Source organism: Nuphar pumila, chromosome 12, assembly GCF_984573655.1.
Source record: "Nuphar pumila chromosome 12, dmNupPumi1.hap1.1, whole genome shotgun sequence".
NCBI classification, from domain to species: domain Eukaryota; kingdom Viridiplantae; phylum Streptophyta; class Magnoliopsida; order Nymphaeales; family Nymphaeaceae; genus Nuphar; species Nuphar pumila.
Window position 1 is genome coordinate 44,453,688 of NC_143260.1, and position 20,808 is coordinate 44,474,495.

Here is a 20,808-nt window from a genome sequence, read left to right on the forward strand (position 1 = left end):
TACGTTAGTTAATTTACTTTAAAAAATTTAATAAATTACCAACTTTACTATAGTTTCAAGGCTTGTTATTTCAGTTAATTTTTGTTTTTATGATGGCCAAAGTTATCTACTTATGTGAGGCAAAAAAAAGGCCCTAAAGATTGCCCGCAAAAAGAGAAATAAAGAAAAGTAAGGGGGACGAAATCGAAAAAGAAATAAACAGAAGGGTAAGCATGAAAAAAAAAGTATATATATATATATATATATATATATATATATATATATAGAGAGAGAGAGAGAGAGGGTCCGGACTAGGGATGGCAGTAGACCCGGGGAAAGTGGGGCCCCACCCTGTTTAAACCAGGGATGAAAGGTAGGAAACGGGGATGAGGGCGGGGACGAAGGTTAAAATGGACTTACACTTTTCCCTGCCCCCACCCCGCCCCCCATCCTTCTAAAGGATGGCAATAGACTACATGGAAACGAGGCCCCGCCCCGACGTCATCCTCGTTTGAACCGGGACATAGGCGAGGGTGGAGGTTAAAATCCATCCCCGTGCGAGGATGGGGGTTCTAATCTTTGAGACGGGGCGGGGTGGAGACCCTGTCCCCCTCCCCGGTCCATTGCCATCCCTAGTCCGGACGGAAAAATCATTAAGCGGAATCGAGAAAGGATTGGAATCTGGTTAAACGCCTGAAATCCTGGTTGCTGTCTCTTATCGACTCCTCCATTTGCATTCGACAAAAGTTTTTTCGCTCTGCTCTCTTTCCGCAGCGACGGAAAAACGGAAGGAGATCCCCTGATCGACGGCCCAGGTTTCTTTTCCATCGTCATATTCTTCTCTATTGTGAGGTCTAGGGTTCCCCCTCCCCCACCACTTGTCTCTGCAATTCTCAGTTTCTGTCCCTCCGTCGTCGTCGTAGCCGCCGCCTTCGGAAGAGGACGCCCACTCTCTACTGAGGAAGCGTCGTCACTACGCCGGAAAGCCACCGGAAACTCTAGCTTAGCGCGAGGAGAGAAAGAGAGTTGGAACGCTTGCCCCGCTTTCCACCGCCGGCTCGGTTGCCGCAGATGCGTTTTGCCGGGCTTTCATGCCTCCAGAACCCTCGCCGTGGGACCGCAAGGACTTCCTTAGGGAGCGGAAATATGAGGCCGCCGCCGCCGCTGGGAAATGGAAGTCTGGCGACGGTGCGCCCCTCCGCCAGAGCCGCTCTGACGACGGCCCTCGTGTTCCAGGTACCTATTCACCCTTCGCTTTTGCCGAATCTAGGATTTCTTCCTCCTCCTTGGGTTCGCATCTTGAAGATGCGTTCTTTTTTCTCATGTTTCCGTTTTCTTGTTTCTTTGGTTTGGTCGAGCAATTTCTAGGCTTTCCTGGAAGATCTGCGATTTCTCTCAAGCAGAAACCAGATCTTTTGTTTTTTGTTTTGTTTTGTTTTGATTTTTGCTTTTCTTTTTTAATGTGTTCGTTGGGGGTGGGGGTTCTGTGTGGTGATTAGGGTTTGGTAAACAGGGGAACTACCGGTTGTTTCCAGAGGAATCCAGTTATGGGTGTGGTTCACGGCCGGCAACAGATCCTCGTTCCCATGATCGGATGATCGAGGATGAGAACTGCCACCCTTCTTCCTCTCATCTTTTGGATGGGAAAACCGGCAGGAGCACCAGGGATGTTAAGGGTGTTGAGGCCACATCATCCAAGAGCGGCCAGAGAGAATGCAAGGGATACCAGTCTGACAGCGGAGACGGTTACTTTCCCTCTTCCACCGGCCGGCATGAGGAATCTGTGGGGCATACGAGTCACCGCCATCATTCTCAGCCGGGTTCTGAGAGCCAGTGGGATCGCCACTATTTCGAGAAACAGAGCGACAAGATGGGTATCGATGGGTTCCATGGGAGATACTGGGAGAAAAGCATGGAAGTCCTGATTGACCGGCTCACTGGGAGCCAAGGTGGTTATTCACATGAGAGTTCGCTTGGTTCTATTAGGTGGAAACCGCTGAAATGGGCAAGGCCCAGCAGTGCATCGTTTTCTGTAATTTCTCTGTCTGCTGGATCAAAATCCGGTAGGGTAGAGGCTGGGGATGGACCTGAGATGGCCAGAAAGACAACTCCATCGCGTTCCCCTTCAGGAGATGCTGTTACTGGTGCTGCATCAGCAGCCTCTGGTGATAGTTCGCACCCTAGGAAGAAACAGAGGCTCGGTTGGGGCCAAGGTCTTGCAAAATACGAGAAGGAGAAAGTAGAAGGCCAGGAAGATATTTGTGGGAAGAGCGACCTTGGTCTTCAAGGCCCTGATCTGAAGAGATCAGACTCTCCTTTCCCGGGATTGCAAGATGGGAGCCCTAGAGCGATGGCCAAGATGACATGTGCTTCTCCAAGGGCAACATCTTTAGTGTCTTCCTGTATGTCACCAGGTTGGCCTCGTAATTATTTAGTTTTCTTTATCTGTTGTTGATGTTCTTGCTGCTGCTTTGAAAAAGAATAGAATTTTTGAGAAATTTCCAATTCCTGATCTAAAGATTGTGCACCATTGTTTTATTTTTATTTGAGAGCTATCTCATGGTGCTTTCTTCTAATGTATTTCTTACGTTGTATCTTCAGAAGAAGCTATTTTGGTGGCATGCTTTCATGTATGCATATCCAAAATATTAGATAGACATTTTATGTAAACCTAACATAGTGATTTACCTGTGACACTGTTTATCTGATGCCAATATCATGTGTTCCTGTTTTATCTCTTGTCCTCTCCTCTTCCTCCACTCTTCATCCTTTGGTGTCTTCTTTTCGAGCAAAAAGATTATTAAGCAATGTGAAATAACACTTATTTGATAGTGCACAATGTGAAGTACTTAGTGCCTGTTTGACATGCACACTGAAAGATGATTTGTGTATTCATTGCGAATTTGTTCTACACAGGTGTGGAAGACACAAATTCCTTGAAGGTTGCTAGTTATGTTGGTGATCGTTCTGGTGCTTCCACTGACCATGGGACTGACGGTGTTGCTGAAGAGTTCGCTGGGGATTTGTACAATTTAGACATCAATGCAGTAGATGGTTTAATTTCTGACTTGATTCACTCTGAGGACTCTTTCTCTCACCACTACAGCTTTATGGGAACTGCTTCTCTTAACAAGTTGGCTTCATTAAAAAATGGCATAATGAAGGTGTTAGAGAAAAAAGAATGTGAAATCGACCTGTCAGAAAATGAGCTGAGGTCACTTGGCTCCGAAATTGATAGGATGAATATTTATCATGCAGCCACTAACCCGTGTGATGGTGTTACAGAAGTGTGTAGAGAAGAATTGAATGCATCTGAGGAAGCATCACCAGGATCGAACCCCTTGAATGATTCTCCTCGATCTTATCCTTCAGTCTTGGTTTCTACATGTCCCAAAATGTCTGCTGATATTCCTTCTGATGTTCAGTGCCCACAAAGTGCTGAATTAGTTGATGCGTGTCATACTTGTAAACCACAGCTTGTGGGTGAGTCATCCTGTGTGGACATTGATCCTGTAGAATACGTACCTGATGAAAACACATCTGTTGAGCCATCCGTCAGCACAAAAAACTCAGATAGTCTGTCTGCCCCCAAAACCAATAATTGCTTAATTCAGGATGCTTATGGTTGTTCCAATAGGATGTTATTTGGAGAAACAAATAGCACATTAACCACCTCAGTTTTGACACTAAATAAGGAGTTGGCAAGAGAAGCATCAGAGGAACTTGACAAATTTCTCCCAGTTTGGATCCTTCAATACCAATCTACATCGCCAGAAGATCTTGGGAGAGCTGCAGATAATGTGATACGTGGGAACTTTGGTGTAAACGTTGAAGCAAATCTTGCAAGGCGGAAATGTTATCTCAGATTCAAAGAGCGGGCTCTTACTCTTAAGTTCAGAGCATTTTACCACTTATGGAAGGAAGATCTGCGGCTGTTGTCTATCAGGAAGTATCGATCAAAACAACAAAAGCGTCTTGAACCAAGTTCCCATTCCTTCCAGAATGGATTTCAGAAACATCGCTCTTCTATCAGATCACGGTTTACTTCACCTGGTGAGAGTTCACATGCTTAGCCCTATTTTAGTCAAATATCATGCCACAATTTTTTCTTCCAATTTTTTCTGTAGTGATATCTCAGATAATGGACTTTCCTGTCAATATATGTAACACAGTGTCCTGAGAGATGTGGCATGGTCCTGATTTTTCCTTTACATCCAACTTATGGTTGCTTCTATTTGAAATATAAACTTCATTATTTTGTTTATGATGAAAAATAACTTATTTCATTTATTGTTTCTCCTCTGTGAATGGTCTTTTTTTCCTGGCATTGAGAACTAGTCTTCTGTTTTTGTTTTTCTTGTAAAATTTGGGATATTTTTAATTACAACTTAGTTTTATGTAGTGCAACTGAATGGCTTGTGATTTTTCTATTTGAGGAAGTAATTTGAAGGTTGCTTGACCAAGATGGTCAACCTTTCTCCAGTGCATGTAATGGAACACTTTTGTGCTTTATATATTTGAAGTTGTAATGGTAGAAAATCTCTTTCACAGTTATGAGTGCCTATTTGTTTTGTAAACAAAAGTTATTAGATCTTCAATGATTGGTAATGCGATGCATCATGGTGCTGTAACTTTGGCGTACTTTCTAGGTTTGATGACTTGAGATTCTCCAATTCACATTCCAGTTTTGTCTGGCTGGGTGTGTCAACTAAAAAATGGAATGACTGAGTTACGTATTAATCTGATGGGATTAACTGTGAGCAGTCAGTTGATTTATCTATGGTTGATTCAGGCATAATTTGTTGATCCATCTGAATTCAAACATATGCTTTCAAGATTATTCATTTGGTTTTTAATTTTTTTTCTTAGAGTTTTGTTTTCTCTAGAGTCAAAGGGAATTTCTCCCTTATATTAGGATAAACAAACCTGGCTTCTTGTATGTTTTTTCCCAATGTCTTTTAGTCGATGTTATGCATCTTTTTGGTGATTCAAGCAGGTAAGAATGAAATCTGGTGTTCATGGCTGGATGGAGGAGTGAAGGCACATCATTTCCCACCAGTTATAACATTAGAAAATCAGGTGAAGAAGCTGCTTGATTCATGAAAAAGAAACCATTTTTCTTTTTCTTTTTAATTAATTAGCATAAATTTTTTTTGCTGATTCTTTGAAAGAATTACAAGATAAATTGGAAGCTATTATTTAACTCTTCCAATGGTTTGATGTTTCATGATTGTTTGTGCTCCTTCCATCAAATTTTTTTTGAGGACTTGTCCTTGTTTGATCCAGTGATGTGATTGCTGTCAAGTGTCAAGTTAGAGACGGCTTTTTCTGCCCTTCCTATATAGTTTGGTCAAGACTCCTATTTGGAAACTTCACAAATTGACTGTTACTTCATTCTGTTAGCCAGTATTGTTCCATTTAAAAATAAAATATCTTGTTGCATTACCACCCCTGGCTTGCCACCCTCATTGTGGTTGTAATGACCTGCTCATTCCAATTCATGCCATGTTCCTGTGTAGTGGTTTCAAGTGATATTTATAAAGGCATGGCCTGATTTCCAATGAAGGACTGCTCTCAGGTCGCATGAAGTTTTAGGAAGTAGCACTCACTGTTATTTCTTAGGGATCCATTTATTTTAGATGATGGTGTAATTGTCTTGAGCTGATGTTCACTTAGGGAATTTGAATTTTGGGTTTGGTATCTAGTGTGGTCAAGAGGATTTTTGAGCAGAAGGGCCTTTATTTGGATAAGCAGTAAAGTGCACAAACTTGAAACTGAAACATTGGTGGCTTCAACAGGAGGGCAGTTATCTGTTAACCTAAGAAAAGTAAACAATAGAACATAAACTCAGAAAGGAAACTCTGACCATCACAGTGACATCATGAGAAACAAATTTAACCTTGTAACCTTCAAAAAGTTGAGAAGTGAACTGCTACCCACATTGTAGGTAGATGGGGAGGTTTCTGTGACACACTAACAGTCAGCCACTTGGGCTTGCTTTTCCTTCAAAGGAAATTTGGGGCATTTTCATTGGGGGTTTTGGAGAATCTTAACACTTGTGATGGGGAGGTTTCTGTGACACACTAACAGTCAGCCACTTGGGCTTGCTTTTCCTTCAAAGGAAATTTGGGGCATTTTCATTGGGGGTTTTGGAGAATCTTAACACTTGTAGAGTCCAATCTCAAGAGCCAGGTGATGGCCTTTATTTGCTAGTACTGTGCTTCTTAGATTATTATGATGGACTTAATGCATCTCGTCTTTCACCTGATCCGCTTCATGGAAATTTATGCTCTCTCAGGGGGGGCTAAAGGTTATTAATGGATGAGTGTAAGGGTCTTCTTGTGCTCTGCCGATGACAGGTGCATGGCCCAGCCTGTTTGCACATGATTTTAGACCCTAGCCCGTCAGCCTGGACCAGGATTCTGTGATCCTGTCTCAGTGGGTGGGTTGCAAGTGGGCCGACCAGCCCATTGCCAACCCTATGGCTTTGTACGTGGTGGTGATGTGTATGGATATCCTTTGCAGGTGTTACTAGTGCTTCTCTTTTGATTCATTTTGGATCTGATTTAATATGTCCTTTTGGCTCAAATATTCTGCTAAATTTGTTTGATTTCCAATTGATGTGTGTTACCTTTCCTAGATTGATCTCTGCTTTGTTGGATAAGAGCTGCAGATCTTGTGTGTTTGAAATTGGATTGCATTGTTGTGATTTTTAGTGCTTTACCCTTATTTCACCTCTGAACTTCCTAGAGCCAAGCTGCCTGACTCTGGTCTATGGTTTCTTTGACATAAGACAGCTTGTCTATCTCTGCATTTGATAATTATCTCCAGAATAAAGTTGTTGACTCATTGACCAAGATCAGAGTTCCTATATTTATTGGATAAGTTTTGAAATTGGGTTTTTTAGTCTTGAACATTGCACTTGGAGAGTTTGGATCTTGACATGTTACTAAATACCGTACCCCTCCAGAAAGTTCTGCTGAGTGAGTTGAAGTGGTTCTTCCATTTATTTCTTTTCCTGGTTGTGAACCTAGTTGACCATGTTGCACATTCAAAATCGCTTGTGAAGAAGATAATGAACAATTCTACTCTGTTCCATAGTCCAGACCAAGGTTATCATACTAGGAAGTCGAAGTGGGAGTGAGAAGCGAGGTGTTTTAAAATTTATAAGAAGTGGAAAACGAGAAATCAATTTAAAAGAAAAAATAGGAATAAAAAGGAAGTGATATGAGGTTGAATGGGAAGCAAAATACTAATCGAATGGGAAGGGAGTAAAAACTAAAATTAATTTTTTTTAAATTTCATGATTTTGTAGTATAAAAATTAAATTCTTCTCAAAATCTAAAAATAATGATTGCCAAGTTAGAGAAAGTACATGAGAAGTGAGTGGGAAGCGTGAAAGGAAGCACATGAAGAACATGAAAAACGTGTGAGAAGCATAGGAGAAGCGTGGGAGAATCAAGATTCCCATTAAGTTTCAGAAGCAAGGAATTTCGCACATCCAAAGTGAGTTTTTGAGAAGCGTGCTTTCCATCGATCTATGAAGCTTTGGGTAACTCTGGTCTAGACTATTTTTTTTTCATTTTTACTAACTTTGGTTTATGTTAAGTTCATATATTTTTAATCAGAAACTTCTTTGGAGCATAGTTGGCAAACCCGGCGAGTCAACTCAGGAATCGCCCAAGCTGACCTGGATCGGACCCCAACTGGGCCACCGTTTTAGGACCACAGATCCACATGCCTCTTATTGTATTTTTTGTCATGCATTTTGTGGTTTAATGCATAATGCCCATAAAAGAATACTTGTTATAAAGAATCATGTTTTTAAATCATAAATATTAACAATTATGTATAGTTGAATACTTATATAGCTTAGTCATTGATGTCATGTGCTAAATTTAGTGATTATATAGTATGGATTTTGATTTTTTTCCATATCTTAACACTAGAAAATGCATAGTCCTATCTCGTCCGAGTGACCGAGTCGACCTGCTGTGTCACGAGTCAAGGGTTGGGCGATCCGAATCCGAGTCATGAGTTTGCCAACTATGCTTTGGAGGGCCTTGCGAGTTGCCAGCCTTCAGAGCCACATGCTGAAGAGGGCTTTGCATAAAGACTTGCATCATGCTCTTATCTATCAAGCCACTACATTCTCATAATCTCATATGTGCTGTTGATTCCCATGTGGTCTGCATATTGCAGAATATTGCGTAATTTTTCGTTGTTATTAGAACTTTTCTTTGAGCTGGAGAATATGTATCTTAGGTATCCTATCTAAAATATGTGCGTCCTTGCATATTCAGGGACAGCTTCTTTTGGCTAACGTTTGGGTGTACCTTTTCATACTTGTGATTTTATAAGCTTCAAATTTGAGATGGAAATATTGCTCGTGATGTCATGCTTGTATGAGTTTTCATAAATGAGAAAACGTGGACATGTTTGACTTTTTCTCTTTGTAGTTAATTCAGTTGATGTCTAAAATATTTGTATTTGATTTTGGTCTGCTCTACTATATTATTGCAGTGTCTATGATTTTAATCCATGATATCTGTGGTTTATCTAATGCCTTGCATTATTATATGCATGTTTTGTTGCTCTATAAGGCATGGTGATTGGAGTATCCCTCTCCTTATTTTGCTGAATAGGAAATGAATGTCAGACAGTCATTTCAGTATTTGGTCTCATTGGGACTTTCTGGTCTAGAATTTGATCATATTATTGCACATATAAGGTCAGTTGTTAATAATTATGGAACAATCCAAAGGGCAATAACGCCCCATATGGTATGACTGCTTGTCATAAGGGTGGTGTTCTTAAATGTTAATGCTGCTTGTGGTCTAACAGTTAGTTGTTATAAAAAATCGATGAGAACCTAGGCAGGTGGGTTGTTGTACATATGGATATTGCCTTTGGTGACCTTGTTTAGTTTCATCATTTTCACAAAAAGAGTGAAATTGTATGAAATTTTCTTTAAATGAAAGATGTGCTTGATTTTGTAAATATTTATAAGGATGCAAATATATTTTTAGTTGTAGTACTACTAGTTTCCTGTTGAGTTGGTGTTGGAGTTATGTGATCAACAGGCAATTGTTGTCATCTCAGCAGAAACCATATGGTCATCTCAATTTCTGTTTTGCCTCTTAGAATGTTCTTGTCATTTTGGCCACTGCTGGGATGTAATTTGGAGAGGGGGAGCATCCTTGCTGAATGGGCCCATTTGATTTCTGGCCTTGCTGTGGCTTGGAATGAATAGGGTGTATCCAAAGTCCTATACACTTAAGTTGGTATTATTCGCACATACACTCATGGCTGCAAATAATTTTAACCTGTGAAGGAAAAAATATAAGGTTTTCCCATAAATAGTACCAACCTAAGGCTGCCACAGTGAAATCAATGAGTCCTGTTATTAGGCAAGGGAATAGGAGAAGTGCAGGAACTCTTGGTTTTGTGTTGTAGACTATAACCACGTTTGTGCCTGCAGCTGCTGAAAGATTTATTCTTTTGAAGGCTTTTAGTTATTTATATAAAAGCTTTGAGTTCTTTTTATCACAATATATGAAACACATTGTATGATGCCAGTCTGCTTGAGTATGTCCTTTGTATTTCTGTATTTCGAGCTACTATGAACTGCAAGCCATTGGGATTAATTCCGACATGAAGGAACATTGTACCTCTGTAAATATCCAGCTCAAGATGGTATGGTCTTTTCGATGGCTGTCACATGGATACAGATGTGAAAACGGGACACGACGCGGATGTGTTTGGTATGATCTGATGATTTTCAGAAATTAAGACATGAGGACATTTCTGTACAGACCAGAGTTACTGGAAGCTTCATAGATAGGTGGGAAGTGCGCTTCCTCGAAACTCACTAACTACACGTTTATTTCCTGCTTCCCTACATTATTCCTGTACGTTTATCTCACGCATCTTTTTATGTTTTCCATGTGCTTCCTTTCACACTTCTTGCTCACTTCTCATGTACTTTCTTTAAATTAACAACTATCATTTTTAGATTTTGAGAAGAATTTAATTCCTACATTACGAAATCACAAAATTTAAGAATAAATTTTTTTATTTTAGTTTTTATTTAATTTTCCTTTGATTCATATTTTGCTTCCCATTTGATCCCATATCACTTCCTCTTTTATTCCTATTTTGCCTTTAAATTGATTCCTCGATTCTCGCTTATAAAATTTAAAATATCTCGCTTCTCACTTCCGCCTCTCGTTTTGTTTCCCGCTTCTGCTTCCCAGTCTGATAACTTTGGTACAGACACATAGATGTATGTATGTGTGTGTGTATAAAATAACAATTTTAAATCACTGTAATTAGGAACATCAAATTAGTGAAACTAAGTTGAAATTGAAATGTAATGTAATTAATGACAAATTTTAAAAGAAAAAGAACTCTCAAGTGAATACAAAATAAGTAAATAAGATCATAAAAGAAAATATATTAAGTTAATGACACAATGTTTACTCTGTATGAAGCTGGTTTGACTGTGTCCATGAAGTGTCTGAGTATCCTATCGTGTTGAAACAAGATAAGCATACTAAGTCGAGTGTCTGTGTCTGTGACAGTTGGATGAATATCTCCAACATAGGCACTTAGTTCAGTTTTACTCTTAGATTTGGGTTTCAACTGCTGTACATCTTTATCAGTTAACAATCATGTCTCTGGTACTGACTTCTCCCAGTGTGATAATTTTCTACGTGTGTGTGCAGCCATGCACAAGTGCATGTGTTGTTTTTTCACAAAAGTTGCTAGTGAACCATTTGATGGAAAGCACAAGGAAGATGAGTAGATGGCCTTGCCAGATGTATTCAATTCCATCATCTCTTTACTGTTATATTCAAATTTCAAGGGACTGAAAGATGGAGTTGGGGTCTACCCTATTTTCCTTGCTGCCCAAAACTGAATACAGAGATGTAAACTGTGATTGTTGGTCCTTTTTGTATCATCTCTTTGTCCATTGCATTATTGCATACATTTATGTGGAGGGCCATGCCGGGATTCAGTATTCGAAACATGCTCTAATCGGCTGCTGGTTGGTTGTACACCTAAGATTGTTATTGCAATGATGATGGTTGCAATTTGATTGATTTGTTCCAGTATTCATCATGGCTCAAATATCTAGATAATGATATTAAATGTGCCTTCATGTGGAAAATTATTTGCTCAGGTTTGTCTTCTATCATTTGAAGTGTGTGCTGGGGCTTTCCTGTGATGAAGGCCTTCTTGGTGTTTATCTTGCCACTGTTGATGTTAATCTTATTTGTGTTATTTGTTTTTCTTATTCCAGCAGGTAATTTAACCTTAGTTCCGACTACAGAGGTGGTCACATTTACAGGCAAGTTGCTATCAGATTCCCAAACAAAGGTTTGCAGAAATAATTTGAAGATGCCTGCTTTGATTTTAGACAAAAACGAGAGACATTATTTAGGATTTATTTCATGTAATGGCTTGGTTGAAGACCCTTGTGCTGTTGAGAAAGAAAGGGCCATGATCAACCCATGGACTGAAGAAGAGAGAGAAAATTTCATGGAAATGTTGGCTGCATTTGGGAAAGATTTCTCAAAAATTGCATCATTTTTTAAGCATAAGACAACAGCCGATTGTGTTGAGTTTTACTACAAGAACCATAAATCAGAGGCTTTTGACAAAGTAAAGAAGACCAAGGAAGCAAAGTCTGCTTCAACAAATAGATACCTTGTAACAGCTGGGAAGAAGTGGAACCATGAGGCTAATGCTGTTTGTCTTGATATATTGGGAGCAGCCTCTGTTGCTGCTGCTCATGCATGTGAAAACCAACCTGCTGGGTTGAATTTCATGGAAGGACTGCCCTTGGATGGCTACTATGATTGCAAAATGTCTGAAATGGATGATGGAGTTTCAGAAAGGACAGGTGATCTAGAAATGATGGGAAGTGAGAGGGATGCTAGAACCAGTGCAGCAGATCTGATGGTTGGGATTTGTGGGACCCTATCCTCTGAGGCTGTGAGCTCTTGTGTTACCAGCTCCATTGATCCAGGTGATGGTTATAATGATTGGAAATACCAGAAGATGGACAGTGGGATGGACACACCTTTGACACCTGAGGTGATGCACAATATAGATGAAGACACTTGTTCTGATGAGAGCTATGGGGAGGTAGCCTTTTCAGATTGGACAGATGCTGAGAAGGCCATCTTCATCACCGCTTTGAGAAGCTATGGGAAAGATTTTGCAACCATCTCCCGCTGTGTTGGCTCAAGGTCGAGGGACCAATGTAAAATCTTTTTCAGTAAGGCTCGCAAATGCCTTGGTCTGGATGTCATCCATATTGGATTGGGCAATGAAGGAACCCCCCTTAGCGATGCCCATGGAGGTCGCAGTGACACTGAGGATGCTTGCGCTGGGGAGATGGATTCGGCATTTTGCACCACTCGAGGCTGTCTCAAGTTGGAAATGGATAGCTCCCCTGTAGGTTTTGGGAGTTCTATGTTCAGTAGTAGCAATGAGGGTTATGGATACTCTGGAAGCAACTCCTTGCAGGTGAAGGAGAGCATCGTAGCTGATGCTGAGGAAAGGATTGCAAAGTTGAGCCAGGAGACTGAAATAAAACATGATGAAGATGATCATCCAGCATGTTCGCTTCAAGAATCTGCAATTGATCATTGTGATATATTGTGTAAAGAAAACTTAGAGGGAATTGATCCCAAGGTGGAGCAGGACGTGGGGGGTTTGACTGTTGATGTTGCATGTCAGAACCATGATGGTACAGGTCCTGGTGTTGAGCTCGAAGAAGCAGGTCCTGATACACAGATCCTGGTTAGTCAACTAGGTGATAGCTGTGGAAATTCTGAAGGTGACAATTGTCATAAGAATGATTTCACTGCAGAGACAAAACAGAATGTAGTTTCTGATGCACATCTTACTGGTCTTTCAGATATTTCCAATGGGCAGTCCAAATCAGAATCAGTCACATGGGGTTGTTCCTCAAAGCAGCTGCCCGGATGCATTTCCTCTGATCAACGTGATTCTGCTGCTGATATTGTTGTTCCAAGTGCAAAAGATAGCGATCATGGTGTTACTCTCTCTAGGAGTATTGATATTGATCACCATCACCAAAGTAGCCGCACGATCAACTGCATGTTGGATGTAAATAAAAACTCCCATTCGCGGGGTGAGGAAAGTTCACCAACAGGTATCTGTTCAGTATCCAGTTATCACTCTCATATGTTTGATGGGCCTCTGTTAACATCGCCCGGGGTGCTTGCTTGTGGTAAAAAACCTCAGATCATTTCATGGCAACGGAAGGAGAATTGTCCTACTGTTTTGAATAGTAGCCAAGCCATGGGGAGGGGAAATTTGACAGACAGGTCTCCGACCAGCCATTATGATGGTAGCATTCTTCAAGTTGCACAAGTATCTCGTAATTCTCAAGAGGTCAGGCACAACAAGCGGGTTCAGGAGCCAGAGATGGTGATGCGTAGCTTTGCAATCTCAGATTTTTTTCGACAGTGTGGTGCAGGTTGCCAATCTTCCAACAAGCTTGCTCTGCCCGTGAATTTCAGAGGTTACTCACTTCAGGCTTTCAATACGGAAGACAATATGGGTGGTGCAACTGCTAGTTCTGTTGGCGAGAAACAAGTATTGCTTCATAGCTTGGCAAGTGTGAAAAGGTTGCAAGATCCACTCAGAAACAACTTGACACTGCAGAATCAATTTTTCATACAGGAGAATGGCAGTGGACGGCACAGTAATCACCTGGAGTATTCGTTGTTTCTGCCTAAGAAGCTGGATGGCCTCGACGGTGCCACTGAACAGACGTCTTCAGAGGCTCCCAATCTGTTTGAAACATCATGTGGTTTGAAGCAGCGATTTCCCAAAAAACGTAGTCTGTTGTCTGAAAGTAAAGGAGAATCTCTGAAGCCAGGTGAAGTGAAATTGTTTGGGCAGAACCTTGTTGTTCATCCATCAACAAACAGCAAGCCTGTTGCTAGTCAAACTGATAACAGGGTTCCTGCTGTTCAGAAACTGTATCCTTTGCAAGAAAGAAATGGTAACACAGCAGGACTAAGCTTGACAGAACATGAAGTCTCTGATGACATCCCAAGGAGTTCTTATGGGTTCTGGGATGGGACCAGAATACAGACAGGCGTATCAGCTTTGCCAGATTCTAGTTTATTGATCTCCAGCGGTTCCATAGTAAATGATTGTAGATCAGCCTCCTGTCACAGCATCGAGCAGCATAGAATATCGGCCAGTAAGGGTGATGATCGAGTGTTCTATGGATCCAGAGAAACCATTGGTCCAAGCGGGCTTACCAATTACCACATCTACAGCAGTGGGACAGTGCAACCTTTTACGGTGGAGGTGAGTAGGCCTCTCAGTGTGGTATCTGACCTACAGAAGCGGAGTATCATGCTAGAGAAGATGCAGCAACCAGTGTTGGGGTTGCAGCAGCAAGCCCGGGGTGCCGATGGGATAAACGTGGTAAATTGTGTTTCAGATCCGGTGGTGGCCTTGAAAATGCAGTATGCAGAAAACTTCCGCATGCAGAGCGGAGTTGGAGAAGAGGACTTGTGGAGAGGGGACATAAACAGATAGGGAGCGGTGTAGGCTACCTAGTGCAGGTTCTGGCTGTGGTGGCATATTTGCCACTTTGTATAATAATTGTGTAACCTTAAACAAAATGAAATGGAAACTAAATGAAAAAACGATGAAAGATTGGAAGATGGCTGTCGTGCTTTTTAGGGCCTTTATCTTGTGTATTTGTTGTATTTTTGATTGATGAAATAGAAATAACCTGAGCCTTTGCATCGGTTGGCCTACAATAGCAGCTATATTTCCTTCCTCTTCTGATAATTGATGCAAATTGCCAAGAAAGGAAAGTCGAGAAAGAATTTAATCAATGAATGCCGGTCCATTTTTTCCCGGTAAGTTTCTTTCTGGGAAAAGTATATTCGGTCTAGAGTCTGTCATGACCATGAGATTGAAAAAAAAAAATAGTTTTGGCACTATATCCTTTCCTTTTCCGCTTGTCAATCAATGTTATTGCTGAAAGAATGACATTGGCTTTGTATTTACCAATGCCATCGCATCACCATTTAGCAGGTTTTGTTGATGTAAATCAATTTTATAAAAAAATATTTAAGCAGCAAATGATTTAATTTATTAAAAAATGATAGGTACTGTACGGTAAAAATGATGTGTTTTCTTAGAAACCTTACAATTTTACAAAATCTGCATAATGACAAAAACCGTAAATAGTTGATTTTGTTTGGACTTTTTTGCCCTTCACATGTGCAAAACTTTTACGTAATATATCGCTCCACTTGTCAGGCATCATAAACTCTCACTTAAAATGAGATACATATTTTTTTTGCAGATCTTAAAAAGCACATAAAAAATTATGTTATTTATGTGGTATTCTCTATTAAATATAAAATCATAAATATCTTAGTAAAATCACATATTTTATACCAAAGTCGCGAGAAACCTGCAAACTTCATTTCTCATTTCTTTTAAACTTCACTTAAATGTATGTTCACACATTTTTTTGTGGTCTTCACGAAATGCACAAAAACAAGTTTTGCAAACCTCTTTATGATTGTCACTTCGCAAATACTTTAATAAAATCACATATATCTGGTACCTATAAAATATAAAAAAAATTTTGTATTGCAAATATAAGAAATTTCAGGACATGACATATTTGTGTCTCTCCGTACAACTAGATATGCGATATTCTTATAAAATATGCAGATTTTCATATGAGCATGATATAAAAACAAAGCTAGGGTTTTTGTGGTCTTTAACCAATGAAAAATTAGTGGTGAAAATATCGATGATACTTCATCGACGAAAAATCATCGACGATCAATTTTTCGATAAATGCATCTTATGGTATGGATGAGAGAGGAAATAAAAGTTCGCAACCTATTTTCATCATAGAAAACATGAATGATGATGTAGAATGATGACATATTGTATTTTCTCTCCATCAACACAAAGTCGACGTATTTCACAGTCAGTGTTCGATCACAAGGTATAGGTGAGAGAAAAAATTAGAACACAAAATATAGAATCAATGTTTTCTCTGCATCTTTCTGAGATAAAAAAAATTAGAACACAAAGTGTAGAATCAATGTTTTCTCCTCATCAAAGATGCAATTATATGCAGCATTCTTAAGGCCTAAGAGATGAAGATATCTCTGCATATACTTTGTTTTCTCCACATCAAAGAGGCAATGAGAAGCTGTATTCTTGTGAAAGAATGAAATGAATACAATGTATGAATAACTTCATTTTGTAAAAGAATATAATGAATGCAATGTATTACTATTCATTCATTTTGTGAAAGAATGACATGAATGTAATGTACGAGCAACTTTATTTTGTGAAAGAATGTAATGAATGCAATGCATTACTACTCATTCATTTTGTTAAAGAATGACATGAATGTAATGTATGAACTTCATTTTGTGAAAGAATGAAATGAATACAATGTAAGATCAACTTTATTTTGTGAAAGAATAAAATAATTGAAATGTATGAGTAACTTCATTTTGTAAAAGAATATAATGAATGCACCGTATGGACAACTTTATTTTATGAAAGAATGAAATGAATGCATTGTATGAGTGTCTACATTTTGTGAAAGAATATAATGAATGCAAATAAGTCCGCATATATTTTATGCGAGGATGAAAAAGTTTGCATATATATATATGTGATCTTTGCAAAAATTTTCCTCTTTGTTACTTCTCTTCCTTCTCTTTTCCTTTCTAGCCTCTATTTCCCTTTCTAAAGGGGAATACAAGATAGAAAAGAAGAAAGAAAAGAAAAGAAAAGAAACAAGAGAGAGATGAACTCTTTTGCAAAGGTCTCACTTGACCTTAATTTTGAAAATGTTTTAAAATTACTCACCTCCGTTTTGAAAATTTGTGAGAAAATGGAGAGACGAGATTCGCTCGTCGATACGAGGTTTGACCGTTCCTGATACCTTTACCAGGGGTAATCGAACCAAGGATCAAGTTTATGCCTTTTGCTTTGCCTAAATATTATCTAAGAATTTATTCTGAGTCTAGAAAATACACAAGGAATCATGCTTGTGCAATGCAAATGAAAAGATGTATGCTTTTGAGAAGAAGAATTTTAGAACTTTTGAATTTATCCAAGTGATTTGAAATAAGTTTGGGAATAGGGTGAAGAAATGGTTCTTGATAGTTGAAGATTAACTTGGAAAAGTTAGATTTTGAATCTAACTTAAGATTAAGAAAGAAACTTGAATTTCCAAGTTTTTGGAATAATCAAAGATTTTGAAAATAAATCTTGAAAGAAGAGAAAAGGAGAATTAGAATTTTAAAATTTTGAAGTAAGAATGAAATTTCAAAGTCAAGATGAACTTTGAATTTTGATCGATTTTCAAGAATCGATTTTGAAAAGGGATCTTTGGTCTTGAGATTTTTAATTTAGAACTTGAAATAGGAATTTTTGACCTGAAAATTGAATTTAGACTTGGAGAATAGATTTGAAAGTGATTTTGGAAAATAGAAAATAGAATCTTGAAATCCAAATGAGATTTGAAAATGGTTGAGTTTGAAATTGAAAATCAAATTGGAAAATGGATCTGGATTTGAAAATCTGAATCCAAGATGGAATTAGATTTGAAATCTGAAATTCAAGATAAAATTGAATTTGAAATCTGTAGTCCAAGATGGGATTGGATTTGAAATCTGGAATCCTAGATGGAATTTGAAAAATTTGGAATCTAATATGGAATTAGAAGATAGATCTGGATTTTGGAAATCCAGATGAGATACGAAGATGGGTCTCAGCCTTAGAAATCTATATGGGATTTGAGAATGAACTTGGATTTTGGGAATCCAGATAGAACTTGGAGTTGGATTCAAGAAATCCAGATAGAACTTGAAGATGGATTTGGATTTAAGAAATCCTGATAGAACTTGAAGATGGATTTGGATTTGAGAAATCTTGACGAGATCTGAAGATGGACTTGAATCATAGAAATTCAGATGGGATTTGAAGATAGATCTGGATTTTGGAAATCCAGATAAAAATTGGAATTGGATTTAAGAAATCCAGATAGATCTTGAAGATGGATTTGGATTTGGGAATCCAGATTGAATTTGATTGTGGAAGTGGATTTGAAAAATTCAAGTGGAATTCGAAAGCGTAGAGTTGGATTTGAGAACTTGAAGTGAAGAATAGAAAATAAACTTGGTCTAAAACTTGAATTTTTGAAATCACGTGATGAATCTGGGATTTCAAAGTTTGAATTGAACTTTGAAATTCAATCTGAAATATTGAATTGAATCCTGAAAATGAATTTGAAATTTCAAAGTTGAATTGAACTTTGAAATTTGATTTGAATTGGAAATTGAATTTTGAAAAATAAGATAGAATTTAGAATAGAAAGATGAATTTGAATAAGAATTGAAGATTGATTTGAGAAATGAAGAAGATATTTGAAGAATTATCTCAAAATTACTTGGGTTTTTGAAAAAAATTTAAAATAATTTAAAAATAATGATGCAATTCTATCCTAAATGATGAATGAATTAAATAATTTTAAAAATTGGATATTGAAAAACGTGTTTTATTCTTTAGATGAATTGAAAAAAGATTGAAGATATAATACATCCCTGACTATGGTCATAAAATGTATTATAAAATAATTTATATTTAAATTCAGATGAAGAATAAAACAAATTTTGGTGCCTTTATAGCGTTTGAAATGAAATTAGCACTCAATATATCCTGACTATGACCATTGATATATATTTTGAGTTAATTTTCAAGTTAAACTCTGATAAAGGAAGAAAATTTCAGAAAATATGATGATTTTTGAATGAGATCCAGTGTGGATCCAATGTTATTCCATAAAAGATGAAAACCCTAAATTTTGTTCACATTTTGACTATGGCCATAAATGCAAATCATCAACTTAAGATTTAATCACCTTTTATTAGAATGGTGCATGTGCCATTCGTGTTCTCATTCGTGATTTTATTTTTTTTGAAATAAAAGGAAAATAATATGAAACAGATAATTCATGATATTTACATGCTCATACATTCTAATCTAGGCTAGAAAAATAAAGAATTCTCATTAATATCTAATTCATTGCAATCTTTAAAATTGAAATTTGAAATTTGAGTCTTTCATACTTTCCCTTCAAGACTGAGTTAACACAAAAATATAACACATAAAGGAGGAATTGACACTGAAAGACACATAATCATGCCTACTCTAAATAGAGAATGCATATATAATATTTGAATACTCTGTATGAACAAATTAGAAAAAATGTACATGTGACACTTAAGCATATGCATGAATTGATAAGAAAATGCAAGTATGACACATAAATCAATGAGAAAATGCACACATGATACCCATATACTATGTATAAGTTGGTAGGAAAATGCATATACATGCTTGCCTAGGGGGAGGGGGGTGTGGGACACATGAGGTACCGCTTGGTTGTGAAGATGGTGGCTGATGCTTACATTCACATACTGATTATTATATCAAGAGCATGATGTATACATTAAATGCCATCTACTATGAGGATGCTTCAGAAAACAAAATGAATGCAAGGTAGCAATGACTAAGTGAGATTGTTATTACAAACGAAGGAAAGATATGTATAACAATATGCAAGGGCTAATTGAAGATACATGTCAAAAGGTGATGCAGGGTGCTGTGAAGTGGTCGAGTGTTGGAAGGTGGATAGTAGGGTCAGCAGGTACACAATTTATGTGGGTGTGAGAGGCGCTAAACTGATGGTGTAAGAGTGAATGCAATGATGGGAAGTGAAGACATGCTAAAATGATAGTGTGTGAGTGTGGTGAAATATAAGAATGCAGTGAAATGGGTATTGTGGATATGCTGGGTGAAGGTAGTGCAAAGGCAAGGCTGTATACATGTGGTAATGAAGTGAATAGTGCGTTTTGCAGATGGTGAAGTGTGAAGGATATGGCTGCCTCCAACAGTGCCCTGAATTTTAACACAGTCGGAGCTGTGAGGTGTGGCTAGTGTGAAAGTAATGTTGATGTGGATAGAAAGGTAGAAGGTAAGCCTGTGGAGGTGGGTATTGAAAATAAATAAAGGTGAAAATGGTTGTGGCTAGGATGAGTGATGATGGACAGCAGGTGAATGCTGAAGGAAATGAAGGAATGTAGTGGGTAGTAGTAAGGGCTGTGATGATAAGGAAAATTACAGGTAAAGTAGAGTGAATGTTGTGCATGTAGCAGGTAGCAGTACAGCACTATGCAAAAAGCAAGTGCTAGGATGCCATAAGCTGTGTACCGGTACACCCTCTGGATTCTAACGTGATTAAGTGAATTTCAAGAGGGCATGACATTAATGCCAACAACAATAAGAATACAATCTCAATGAAATTTCAGGCAAAACATACATCTATGATCCTCTAAGGATATCAAAAGCAAAAGGCACGAACCTGGCTAAAAAAATGAGGTCTTAAATTCTATAACAACAAAAGATAGAGCTACTGTAATCTGAAATAAAGTAAAAAAAAAGGTTTTTGTTATTGAGAATAAACAAGAAACTGGGGAATGGAAGGGGAAAGGTGATAACTCTAACCTATGCCTAAAAATTTTGCAGAAACAGAAATTTTCTCTTTTATACCGATTGTCTGTCTTCGAGAGGGAAGATGGATTGTCCATTAGCCGAGACATATTCATAACTTATTGAAAATTTTATAAATGTGAAGACACCAGCTTATGATTCAAGAAAATGACTCTCTCTCAACCAAGAAGTCGATGGATTCATCCTTCGATTCTGAGAAGTCCA

At 38.2% G+C, this 20,808-nt stretch overlaps 1 protein-coding gene across 3 annotated transcripts; it reads left to right on the forward strand.

Moving 5' to 3' along the window:
* Window positions 1-662: 662 nt before the first annotated feature.
* LOC149820853 (Duplicated homeodomain-like superfamily protein) lies at window positions 663-14,796 on the forward strand. 3 transcript variants are annotated; one of them, XM_089982108.1, is made up of 4 exons: window positions 663-1,215; window positions 1,479-2,393; window positions 2,896-4,032; window positions 11,285-14,796. In XM_089982108.1, exons 1-4 carry the CDS (start codon window positions 1,071-1,073, stop codon window positions 14,572-14,574), a joined length of 5,487 nt encoding a protein of 1,828 aa, XP_089838234.1. In that variant the 5' UTR covers window positions 663-1,070; the 3' UTR covers window positions 14,575-14,796. The 3 variants fall into 3 exon arrangements, with proteins under 3 accessions (XP_089838234.1, XP_089838235.1, XP_089838236.1); XM_089982109.1 differs by having other exon boundaries at window positions 11,288-14,796; XM_089982110.1 differs by lacking the exon at window positions 1,479-2,393 and having other exon boundaries at window positions 722-1,215.
* The last annotated feature ends 6,012 nt before the right edge of the window (window positions 14,797-20,808 follow it).

What these genes read in the sequence shown, in the direction of transcription:
- LOC149820853 (XM_089982108.1), top strand. Translation starts at nt 1,071, where the DNA reads ATGCCTCCAGAACCCTCGCCGTGGGACCGCAAGGACTTCCTTAGGGAG. An exon ending in GTCTTCCTGTATGTCACCAG is followed by an intron (nt 2,394 to 2,895) that starts GTTGGCCTCGTA and finishes TGTTCTACACAG; the next exon opens with GTGTGGAAGACACAAATTCC. An exon ending in ATCACGGTTTACTTCACCTG is followed by an intron (nt 4,033 to 11,284) that starts GTGAGAGTTCAC and finishes TTCTTATTCCAG; the next exon opens with CAGGTAATTTAACCTTAGTT.